At 42.9% G+C, this 13040-nt stretch overlaps 1 protein-coding gene across 2 annotated transcripts in view; it reads left to right on the top strand.

Annotated features, from left to right (window-relative positions):
• SPATS2L (spermatogenesis associated serine rich 2 like) overlaps positions 1-12755 on the top strand; it is a 143392-nt gene extending 130637 nt beyond the window's left edge. For both annotated transcript variants that reach the window (XM_078680497.1, XM_078680496.1), the window contains exons 11-13: positions 7561-7663; positions 9623-9840; positions 11612-12755. In XM_078680497.1, the coding sequence (XP_078536623.1) occupies positions 7561-7663; positions 9623-9840; positions 11612-11992 (702 nt within the window). In that variant the 3' untranslated portion in view covers positions 11993-12755. The remainder of the gene's footprint in view (positions 1-7560; positions 7664-9622; positions 9841-11611) is intronic.
• The last annotated feature ends 285 nt before the right edge of the window (positions 12756-13040 follow it).

The raw sequence follows: 13040 nt of genomic DNA, 5'->3' as shown, positions 1-13040 counted from the left end.
GATACATTTTTAAATAAGTAAACAAGAAATAAAGTCCCATGAACTGCCCCCCCACACACACACACCTGTTGGCGATAGCTTCTCAAGAAAAGTCGTTTTCAATGCACCAACGAAAATAGTCAAATTTGCCCCACCCCCTTACAAATACACTTCTTGTCAATTTAAATAAATGTGGAAAAATACGAGCTGCAGTGTCGTCTTTTTCTTGTGGGAAAATAAATGTGGATAAATACAGATAAAATGCCCAAAAAATAAATATGGATAAATACAGACGGAAATGGCAAAAAAATAAATACCATAAAACCGGGAGCTTTAATTACAATTAGGTTGGCAGTTTCCTAGCTGTGTCTTTCTCTGAAGTCTGACTGATTAGTGCCTAGGAGTTTGTTTTGGGGATGTGCTCTCTATGAATTGAACGTTTACTATGCATTCAAAGCTTTTGCCTAGCCAGGGTCGAACTGATACAGGTCTGAAGTTAATTAGTTCATATGTGTAGAGGATTTTGTTTTCCATGGCTTGATTTGTCCAGATTTAAGACAGTTTTGGAAGGTTTTGGTTCCCAATAAGACATTTAAAAACTCCAGTTAAAATGAAGGGATTTGGATGACCAGAGATTTGGACAGTGAAGCTTGAACAGGCTCTTTAGGATGTGAAGATGCCCTTAGGTTTCCCAACATCCTAATAAAAATATTGGTTGAGATGCCACCAAAAACCTCCCACAAATGGTCTAATGGGAAGCACCCTGATTTTTCCCCATGATATTCCACTCCCCATCTGGAGTTATCAATTAACAGTCTCACCTAAGCAGATTAACTGTCAAACCCAAATGTTTTTTTTTTTAAAAAAGATGCTGGACTCTCGACCACAATTTGATGGTATGCTGCATTATACTGGAGCCCTTCTCTGAGGTCAAATTTCCAAAATGGCTCCATCTGAGATCTTATTTTTTTCCAATTGCACTGTATAAGAATCCTAACTGTGTCAGATTCTTGCTCGTGACTAGGCAGTTCTATTAATCACCTCAATGGGCCTATAAATAAAACTATGAAGGGGTAGTGCAATAAAGAATGCGTAATTGTCTTCATGTTTACAACTTCACCACAAAAAGACAAATAAAAGTGACTGTATAAAGAGAGTTTTCTGTGTTGTTGTTTGGTTTTTTCTAATCAGTGATTTATCACATTGCAAAAAAATTTTTTGTTTTTAAAAGACATGTGTAACCCCTGATTTCGAGTGTCCTGTAGAGGGATGGAATATGCTACTTACCAGTATGCATCTGTTCTTGGCATAGAGGGCTGCAGAGTGGTACATTTATGAATAGATCGCCATCTGGTGTTGGGCTCGGATGATTGCACTTGTTTTTCTTCTGGAGAAGTCTTTGTCGTCATCGATGACTCCTCCTCTAGGTGCTAGTGCGCATGGGCATCGGCTCCATCCTTAGATTGTTTTGCCATAGTAGGGTTAGATGGAGTAGTGTAGTATAATACATAAAGATATGCCCATGTAAATGTATCTAAATAAGACAATGTTGGGACAGACACTGGTTTCCGGGGAGGCAGGGAGGGCATGTACCACTCTGCAGCCCTCTATGCCAAGAACAGATGCATACTGGTAAGTAGCATATTCCGTTCGAGGCATATGGGCTGCAGATGGTACATTTATGAATAGATTATACAGCAGTTACCTCCCTAGCGGTGGTCACCCGTGTCTGTCGCAACTGTTTGAAATAGAGTTTTTAATACAGCTTGGCCCACTCTGGCTTGTTGTGTAGCCTGCACATCAACACAGTAGTGCTTTGTAAAGGTATGTGGTGTAGACCAAGTTGCTGCTCTGCATATGTCATCTAGAGGAATGTTTCCTAAGAATGCCATAGATGCTCCTAGCTTACGTGTAGAATGAGCTCTAGGAGGAACAGTTAATGTCCTCTTTGCTTTTATGTAACATATTTGTATACATCTTACAATCCATCTAGCGATGCCTGCTTTAGAGATAGGATTGCCCTTATGTGTTGGGGAAAATGCTACAAATAGTTGTTTAGTTTTCCTGAAATTTTGTGTCCTTTCTATGTAGTACACAATGGCCCTTTTGACATCTAGTGTATGTAGGGCCCTTTCTGCTACCGTCTGTGGCTTTGGGAAAAAGACTGGTAGTTCCACCGGTTGATTGATGTGAAATGCTGAACTTACTTTAGGCAAGAACTTTGGGTTTGTTCTAAGAACCACTTTATTCTGATGTAATTGTAGGAATGGTTCTTGTATTGTCAATGCCTGTAATTCACTTACTCTCCTGAGTGAGGTAATGGCTATAAGAAAGGCCACCTTCCATGTAAGGAATTGTATTTCACACCTATGCATAGGTTCGAAAGGTGGTCCCATTAGTCTGGTGAGTACTACGTTGAGGTTCCAGACCGGGGAAGGTGGTAATCTTGGTGGAATGACTCTCTTAAGGCCTTCCATGAAGGCTTTTATCGCTGGCACTCTAAACAGGGATATGTGCTGCCTGTTTTGTAGGTACGCTGCTATAGCTGCTAGATGTACTCTGATAGATGTGTACGCGAGATTACATTGCTGTAAGTGTAGTAAGTAGCAAATAATCTCCTTTGTTGATACGTCCAGAGGGTTGATATTATTAGTGGTACAGTATATAGCAAACCTCTTCCACTTAGCTGCGTAGCATGCTCTGGTGGTGGGACGTCGCACTTGCTTAATTATTTCCATGCAATTTGGGGGTAGATCTAAGTACCCAAATTCTAGGATTTCAGGAGCCAGATCGCTAAGTTCAGTTGTGTGGGATCCGGGTGCATTATTTCTCCATGGTTCTGTGTAAGTTGCATGGGTAGAATTTTTAGCTTTTGGTGTGGCACTTGTGAGAGTTGCAAGAGCGTGGTGAACCACGGTTGTCGTGCCCACGTGGGTGCCACTAGTATCATGGTCATTGAGTGTTGTTGCAGCTTTCTGACCACTAATGGGATTAGTGGGAGAGGGGGAAAAGCGTATGCAAATTTGTTGGACCAATTTATCCATAACGCATTGCCCTGCGACAGGTGGTGTGGGTACCTGGACGCGAAGCTTTGGCATTTTGTGTTCTGATGAGTGGCAAAGAGATCTATCTCTGGTTGTCCCCATCTTTGGAAGAATGGTTGCAGTATTTGTTGGTGCAGTTCCCATTCGTATATCTGTTCGGACTGTCTGCTTAAGATGTCTGCCATCTGGTTTTGAACTCCTGGTAGGTGTTCTGCTAACAGATAGATGTTTTGAGGAATGGCCCATCTCCAAATTTCCTGCGCTAGTCTGGATAGTTGGAGAGAGTGCGTCCCCCCCTGTTTTTTAATATAATACATTGCTGTCATGTTGTCTGTTCTGATCAGGACTGCTTTGTTGGTAACATGCATTTGAAAGGCTTTCAATGCTAGAAACACTGCTAGTAGTTCTAGATGATTGATGTGCAGCCTTCTTTCCTGCACACTCCATCTTCCTTGTACTGTATATTTCTCCATATGCGCTCCCCATCCCGTGAGCGATGCGTCCGCTGTTATTGTCACCTGTGGAATTGGTTCTAGGAACGACCGCCCCTTGGCAATGTTTGTTGTGTTCCACCACTTCAGAGAGCGGTGTGTGCGGTCGTCTACCAACACCAGATCTGTAATCTGTCCTTGAGCCTGATTCCACTGTGTCGCTAAACATTCTTGTAGCGGACGCATTTGTAGTTTGGCATATGGTATTAGCAGTATGCAGGATGACATCATCCCTAATGATGAGCATGAACACTCTTGCTGTTAATGAGTGTTGTGGCTGACATTTTTGAATGATTGTAAGCATGGTCTGGATCCTGACTGGATTGGGGTATACTTTGGCTTTTTCTGTGTCTATAGTAGCCCCTAAATATTGTTGAACCTTGCTTGGTTGCAGGTGTGACTTTGTGTAGTTCACAGTGAACCCTAGTTGGTGCAGCATGTGAATTGTCTTCTGTGTGTTCTGAAGACATTCTTTTTGTGACTTGGCCTTTATTAGCCAGTCGTCCAAGTATGGGAAGACATGTATTTGTTGTCTTCTTAGGTGGGCTGCAACCACCGCTAGGCATTTTGTGAACACCCTTGGCGCTGTCGTGACACCAAACGGAAGGACTTTGAACTGATAATGTTGTCCTTCTACCACAAACCGTAGATATTTCCTGTGGGCTTTGTGAATCGGGATATGAAAGTAAGCGTCTTTTAGATCCAGTATAGAAAGAAAGTCCCCTTTCTTCAGTAAAGGAAGTACTTGTTGGAGCGTGACCATGTGGAAATGTTCCGAATTTATGTATGCGTTGAGAGGTCTTAGGTCTAGTATTGGCCTTAGAGACCCATCCTTTTTTGGAATTAGGAAGTATAGGGAGTATACTCCTGTTCCTTGTTGTTGCCTTGGAACCTTCTCTATGGCATGCTTTTGTAGCAGAGATAGTACTTCTTGTTTTAACAGTGTTAAGTGATCTTGTTTCATTGGACGCTGTTTTGGAGGGATGTTTGGTGGGGTAGATGTGAGTTCCAGGCAATAACCATGTTGGATAATTTGTCTCACCCACCTGTCTGATGTGATGTTTTCCCAGACAGGTAGGAACTGTGATAGGCGTCCCCCGACCGGTGTTATATGGTCTGGGGGGAGCTGTATGAAGTCACTGCTTTGGGGTTGGAGAGTTGCGGTTGTTGTTGTTTCCGCGTCCTCTACCCTTGCTGTTGTTACCTCTGTAACTACCTCTAGAATTACCTCTGGGTGATGTCGGTGTAAAAGAGGTTTGTTGCTGGCTTGTACCTGTATTTTTGGATCCTCCTCTATAGGCGGACCTACGAAAGGAACCTCTTTGGGTCGGCTGTTGCAATGCTCCCATTGATTTAGCCGTTTCCGTATCCTTTTTCATCTTTTCTAAGGCCTCATCTGTCCCTGTGCCGAAAAGTGTTTTCTCATCAAAAGGTTGGTTCAGTAATGAAGTTTGCACCTCTTGTTTGAACCCTGAAACCCTGAGCCATGCATGTCTCCTTAACATGATGCTTGTGTTTATGGATCTTGCTGCAGTGTTTGCCGCGTCTAGGGCGCACTTGATTGAAGTGTTAGTAATTAACTTCCCTTCCTGTATGAGTTGATCTGCCCTCTTTTGATGTTCTTTAGGGAGATGTGTGATGAGTTTCTCTAACTCATCATAATGCGCTCTGTCATACCTTGCAAGTAGTGCCTGTGTATTAGCTATGCGCCAGCTGTTTGCCGCTTGAGATGCAACTCTCTTGCCAGAAGCATCTATTAGCTTAGACTCTTTGTCAGGAGGTGGAGCTTCTCCTGTAGATAAAGAGTTTGCTCTCTTACGAGCGTTTGTGACCACTAGTGAGTCTAGAGGAATTTGTCCCTTGATGAATATTGGGTCTTTTGGAGCTGCCCTATATTTCTTATCAATTCTTGGGTTCAGTACCCTAGCCCTCACCGGGTCTTTGAATATCTCTGATGTGTGATTGAGAAGGCCCTTAAGCATTGGTAGTGTTCCTGTTGTTTTTTGTGCAGCCGGTAGTGTTTCTAATAGGAAATCTTCTATTTGAGGTTCTGCATGTAGTTCTACCTTGTGGTATTTTGCTGCTCTATCAATGAGTTGTGCAAACCCAGTATTATCATCAGGAGGTGAAGGTTTTGACGGATACAATTCAGGGTCGTTATCGTTATCTGACCCTACATTGTACTGTTCCCATGGGTCTGCGTCCTCTGGGATTGTGTCTTCATCATCCCCAGGATGCTCTCCCTCCCCTGTGTCACTTTCTACATCTGTTGTAGGTGTAGATGGTCGTGTGGGATGAATAGCTGGCCTATTGTGAGGAATAGGAGAAGAGGGTGTGTCTCTAGGATGTGGGGAAGGGGGAGGAGTTGTATTTGTCCCCATTGTTCTCTTCTTCGGAGGAGTTTTGTCGTCCGATTGTTCATTTTTCCTCTTTTTGGGTAGTTCTGTGACTACCTTGCCAGTTTGTGGATCAATAAACAGAGTCTTTTGTTTAGGATCGGTTTTATATTCCTGTGTCGGTACCGGAGTTTTCGGGTCCGAAAGGTGTTTTTTCTTCTGACTGTCCATTTGTATTTTCGGCACCGAGTTTTTATTCGGATCCGATGTCTTCGGTGTCGAGGGTGTCTTCGGTGTCGATGTTGTTTTCGACGTCGAAGCGTGTTTCTGTGTCGACATGGACTGTTTCGACTTCGAGCTTTCCTTGATATGGAGCTTCGGTGTCGATGTCGGGGTGGGTCGTTTATCGGAACCACCATGATGGGAGACCGAGTGTTTCAGTTTCGTTGCCGGGCCCGAAGGCGGGGCGTCGGAAACTTTTTTCGGTTGTCTGACCGGGCTCGAGGGCGGGGTCGACACCGTGCGGGGTCTGTTCTTTGGTAAAGGGACGTCGTCACTCACGGTTTGTTGGACGTCGATTTCCTCGACGTCGGACTCGTCCACTTCAGACCCCGCCTCGTCGGCCTCTTCTTCCTCCTCTTCTGGGTGCTGGTCCTCGAACAGCTCCGGGATTGCTTGTGACTGCATTCTCGATACCTCGTGTCTTCGGGCTCGACGGTTTCTAATCGTCGATTTTGAGGAAAATGCTGCACAGGCCTCACAGTCCCTGGATTCGTGTTCAGGAGACAAGCAGAGGTTGCACACCTCGTGTAGGTCCTTGTGTGGGAACTTAGCCCCACACGCTGGACATTTTTTGAATGGAGTCCTTTCCATGGACTCCGGGCTGGACTACGTCGAGCTGGTCTTCCCGTAGTCGTCGTTCTTCGAAACGCGTCAAGATGGAGGTGTAGTCGCGTTCGATAACAATACCGTCGAATTGGAAATGGTTACGCGCCGAATATCACTTTCTTTATCAAAGTCGATCCGGAGCGCTTCGATCCTCATCCGAACCCGATGGCGGAAAAAAACAATCTAAGGATGGAGCCGATGCCCATGCGCACTAGCACCTAGAGGAGGAGTCATCGATGACGACAAAGACTTCTCCAGAAGAAAAACAAGTGCAATCATCCGAGCCCAACACCAGATGGCGATCTATTCATAAATGTACCATCTGCAGCCCATATACCTCGAACATGTTATTTATCAGCCCTGATAAATACCTATACATCTTTTTTTATCGGGCTGTTAAATATATTCTATTACACATCCCCCTGCCCCCATCTATATGGGGAATAACATGCTGATTTAGATGATTGTGACATTTCATAACCAGGTGTTTGGCGGCCAGGTGCTGCAGTTCACTTCGTCACTCATAATGAGTGCATTGTAGATTTCAGTAATGTATCATGATAACCCCAGCTCCCTATATTAATGACTGCAATTTACTGGGTCATTCATAAAGGCCAAAAAAGTACATTGTATATTTCAGTAATGTATCAAGAGAACCCCAGAGTTCTGTATTAGGGGGTTGCCTAAGATGATATAGATATTTTGAGAATCTTAAACTTACATGAGGATGTCTCCTATTGATTTTCTCCCTCGCCTTGAACACACTGTTTGAATGGGCAGTATTAACTGGATTTTGATATTCTTCCCTCATATCTCTTTTAGCATTTTGTCAGTGAACGTAAATACGACGAGGAGTTGGGAAGGTCTGCACGCTACTCCTGTGACATAGAAAACTTGAAAACCCAGATTCTTCACTGCGGCGAAAGTGAGCTTCCATTGTTCCAGGGAAAAACCCTATTGCATTTTAGAAAGAGCAATGTCTGTGCGCTATGTATTCTGTTCTCTAGACAGCAAAGATTTCCTTCAACCATTATGTATGTTTATTAGAACATTGGAATGTGAAAGCTCAATTGAAGACAATGGAGCAGCAGCAGCCTATATGAACTTGTGTAGGCCCACTGCTCTTATCATTTCCATGTCCTAATACAGAGCATCTGCCTTTCTCTTTCCCCTGCCTCTCGGAAATATATTATTTAGGCTTAGGTAAGCGAAAGGCAGAGGCTGTGCAGGAAGACACGCAGCCTTCACCCTTCCTTCCTCATGTAACTCAGTGTCACTAAGGCTTCAGAAGGAGGGAGGTGTAAATGCTGGTCAGCTCTTAGCTCTCCCTGGCTCGGCTGAAATCCAAAAACAAGTTCAGCCAATCAGGCAAGAACCAGGGGCTGACTTCCGTTCCCTTTCACCTTTCTTGCTGTGAATGTTCAACAGCTAACATTAGTGGCCCTGTGATCGGCTGGTAACTGTAGAACATTTACAGCAAGATCTGTGAATAAAGGCTTCAGAAACCCGAGCTACATTTCAACCCCTCTGGCTCCGAGAGGCCTTTGCGTTTTTTAATTAGAGCATCCTGCCCTCATGGGGTGGAATGTTGTAATAGCTTTATAGCCCGCCGTAGATGAGCTATACCAGCCATTTAAGGCCCGCTTCCTTGCTAAAGACCCTTGCCGTCAGCTCAGGCCTTAAACACTGGAGCAGGCCTTTAATGACCAGTATAGCCGTCTGCTGCATGCTAAAAAGCAATATTATGCTACGTTAGTACATGGGAAGCATGGCACTTGTGGAATCTAGCATGATGCATTTCCACAATGATGTAGACTTATCCCATTAAGTGTAGGATTGTAGGGCATATCTGGCTGTGATTTGCTCCAGGCTGCTAAGGGGTGTGCAGTAGGGCCCATTGACTTTCCATTGAAATCAATGGGCCCTACATGACGAGTTACCCTTGTCATTAGCACTGAAGGGGTTAAATGGATCAGGGAAGAGACCCATGATGTTATTCAGTAGCATTCTTTAAAAGTTTCATGTGGGGCATCAATTCTTTGCATCAAGTCTATCATCTCACTTTTCCAAACAAGATGAGTCAATCTGAAAAATCCTACACTGGGTACCTTGTCTGGAGGCAAAACATATCTCATGAAAATTTAGTATGTTACACTTTCCACCACGTTTGCAGGCTCCTTGCCTCTTAAGTCTGCAAAATAACTATTCCACTTATCCAGAGAACTGCTTGCCACAATTTAGCTCATTAAAGGAAGTATTAGTATCAAAAATCTGGGGGGCACAAAGCTACTGGGGCCTAAACTAAACCTGACATTCCCCCTTACTAGCATCTACCATAGCCTCATGGTTTTACTGTTGTCTTCTTTTACACAAATGATATAGTGGCTTGTGTCTTTAATGACAGTGCTGTTACACAAACCGAGGACCCTCATCTGAGATCGGTTTACCTCTTCCTGTTTTGACATTAATATACAAGTCGACACTGAAGTTGTTTCATAGTATTGTTCCTCAAAGAAGCGTTATTGTAGTCTTTAAGAGGTGATCTATTTCCACAAGAAAATTCCAAAGATCAGCCATGTAAGGAAGTCACATGTGTAACTGCTAGGTGACTCCTTGTCACAATGAATTCCCTCTAGCCTAAATGATACATTAAGAACTGGACTCACCTATGAGCTGACTGCACCCTAGCTTTTGTGTGCCAATTTGTTGAAATGATAGTGTCAAAACTAGTGAAAATCGTGTACTTATGGAATCGAATTTGGTTGCGTTCATTTATTGACTGAGGTATCTTTTAAGAATGACATGTCAATGACACATTTAACACTTATTTTACAGATGAAAACCACTGTACAGTGGTTAACACAATATAATGTTTTTTTTCCAGTTTCTCACCCAAAGAACAGCTACTCTTTGAGAATACCAAGCAGTTCCTCAGAGCATTCAGAAGATCTCTTTGCACCTGTGGAAAACCATTCCCACAACAGACAGAATGCATCTGCAGACATCAAGGCCTTGGGCAGGGAACTAAAGTCTAAATGTTCAAATGGGATTCTGAGCCATTCTGATGAAATCTCCCACCCTGCTGTTTTTACAATGAAGCAGGTAAAGATTGCAAGCATAAAGTGAAGAGAAAAGAAGGTTGTGTTAGAAATATGAGAAATGTTGTGCTAGCAGTCATTTATAGTGGTATGTGGTGCCATTTCATGGTTGAAGTAAAACTTTCAAACCTCTCTATCCAGTGGTTTATGATGTCACTAGATCTTACTCTCTCTGGCTCTGTCGCTGTCCCTCTCTCTCTTTCACTCTGTGATATAGCTTACTTGGGAAAATGAGGGGGTAGAGGAGTTACATTTCCTATTCAATATCCCACTGGATTTTGTTGGCTTACTAACACTGAATCATGTTTGGGCAGTTTGATACCAAATTTAGACCACAAGCAAGTGTGTGGGTCAAATTGAAATTCTTTATGCATTGGTGTTAACACAGCCATGCACTTTTCGAAAAGGTTCAAGCAATACAGTGAATGAAAAAATATGTATTTATGCCTGCTTGGAACATGAATGGAAATTTGAATCTCTGCTGCCTGTCTGACTGGCTGCCAATTGCAATAACATTTTTTATCTAATATCGTATTTCAAGTTTGCAGATGTGCAAACTTCACTCTGAAAAGCACTATTGGGCAGAGTGGCCACACCCTTCCATAAACACATACATCACAGACCACTCCAAATGAAAGGTATTTAAATACATGACTTCCTCACACCTGTCATACACACGTTTGAGGTGACAGTGAGTAGTCTCTGTATACTTGCATAGCAGAAACATTATCCATCCTTGTACTGGCTCCTAATTCTTAAGCATCACAATCCATCTTCTTCACACACTTTAAACCATCTAAAACCCCACTGCTAGACTCGACCTTGACCTCCCGCGCCAGACCCAGACCTCACCACTTCTTAGAGAGGTCCATTGACTCCCAAGAAGCGCTGCCAGTTTAAAAATCTCACATATGCATTCAAGGCACTTCACAATATAAGACCCACATACCTCAATCACCAGCTCATTTCCACTAACCCATCAGACAACTTTGCTCAGCATCACTCTCGCTTGCTCACGAACACCCCATCCATAGAAGCAGAACGATAGATCAATAATTTTCCTACCAAGCCGCCAAATCCTGCAACAACCTCAACCAACAAATCAGGGCCTCCTTCTCATGTCTTGAATTCTGCAAGAAGCTGAAGACCTGGTTTTTCAATTAGTCTTCTTGCGGGACCATCACCACATGCTTACACTCACCTACTTTGCGCCTGTATACCCTCACGGGTGAAAAAGATAGTACTACAAATCCACCTTACATTATATTATATTACGCTGCAGCAAAAAGAGGCCCAATTTGAACAATTTGGATAAAAATTTTAAATAAGAACAAAAAGAAAATATTAAATGATACTACACACTTCTCAAATGAAATAAGACACACTGTGTGATAACTTAAATATAAGAAGAGCGGACACATTTTTGTTAGTGCTCAAAAATTTGCAAATATAAGAAACATTTAAAAAAAAGAATTTAGTAAAACCACAAAGAGGCCCCACATTGTCACCAAGTCCATATGTAGACAGAGCTTGCTTATAGCAGTTACGTTCTTCTCCAATGCATTGCGCAGACTACTATTGTTATGGTATGGTAGTGTATTCTCTATCTCAATGTCTTTTTGTGTGGGTCTACAGCAGGCAGGAACAAAAAAGACTGAGCCACTGTTTGACAATATGTGGTATTTTGATGTTGTTGGGTTGTGTCCGGTAACCACTGCATGGTATGTATATAGTGCTGTGTTGGTACTGCTGATGGTAATATTTTTGTTTTTCAGAATGGTTCTTCTAACCAGAGGCGAAGATATAACCCACGACCTCAAAGCCTGAGGAGCAATGGGCTGCCAGCTCATGAGCACAGATATATAGATCCAAATACGAGAAGCAGCTCTGGATCTGAAGACCAGCTACCTCTGCACAATGGCTTCAGGAATAGAAACAAAGGAATGATGAAGAATGAGGATCCACATTCAGCTAAAAGGATCACCAAGAACCAAGTGCTTTCTAACTCAACACAAGGGAAGCAACCAGAACTAGACCCCAAATTTCTTCATGGCAAGGTTGCAAGTGTTTCTCACTGTCGTTTACAACCTACCAGACTGGAGATCTCGGCAGATACCACAGGGCGTTCAATAAGAACTGTAACCCTAGTGGCATGATCACTGTGAAAGCCTTCCTAGAACACTTTCATTAGTCTTAGATTAGATAGGCCACGTTCTTGCCTTGCATTTTGATTAAGATGGGGCAAAGCCTTTATGAAAATGTTTACGTCTACCTATCAAATCTTTCATATGTCTTGTATATTTGGAAAGTTCCTCAGAAAAATACATTCCGTCTCCAGTGGCTGCAGAATCAAAACCTGGGAGCACAATCGTTTGAAGCTTTGCTGCCTGTGACCTCGCTGATTCAAATCTAGGCTTCGCTTACGCCTCAGTCACACATGTGTATGGGATCCACTGTTGTTAGGGGTCCCTGAACCTCTTCTCTGATGGTGGCTGTTTGAGGTCCGTAGGGGGACCACAGACATACATTTTCACTGCAGACTTGCAACTGTGGAATTTTCAGACTCTTGCTAATGAGCACATAATCTGCTACTATGGCATACACACTTCTTACTTTGGCTTCATCAACTTATTCTGTTCACCTCGGAGTGACCTAACTGGCACTGGAACAATGGAGTTTTTTATTAATTGATTCCACTACCCATGGTCCAGACAGTTGTGTTAGTACAACACTGCAGCATATGCAGTTTTTACTTACGTTTGATTGTTATATGAATGTATGCTTTCGTTGTGTACTAGAAACTACAAAATCTTATTTTAAGTAATGAAATTTAGACTATAATTGAATATTCAAGCATGCTCACTAAAACCTTTTTCTTTTGAGCCAATTAAAAATGACTTCATTAGTGCAACAATTTTAGGAAGATGTTGGAAGTGTTCTTTTTAGGCAAGTACACCACAGCATCCAACAACTGGAGGTGAACATGGTACTTTTCAAGCCATTTCCCTAGGAAATGGCTGAATAATATAAAGATGGGTACACTGAAGGAAAGAATGCGTGACTAATGGAGAGACATTCAGGTGCTTAAAGGGAACATGCTTTGCAACAGGCAGCATATTTCAACAGGAGGCAGATTCTAGAATGAGAAGTTGCAATATGAGCCTAGCGGTGGGACCGTGAAGGGGTGAGACCGGGAAGGGCAGG

The sequence above is a fragment of the Lissotriton helveticus genome, chromosome 3_1 (genome assembly GCF_964261635.1).
Source record: "Lissotriton helveticus chromosome 3_1, aLisHel1.1, whole genome shotgun sequence".
NCBI classification, from domain to species: domain Eukaryota; kingdom Metazoa; phylum Chordata; class Amphibia; order Caudata; family Salamandridae; genus Lissotriton; species Lissotriton helveticus.
Note: the sequence above shows the minus strand (reverse complement) of the source record. Positions and strands in the feature narration are given on the sequence as shown.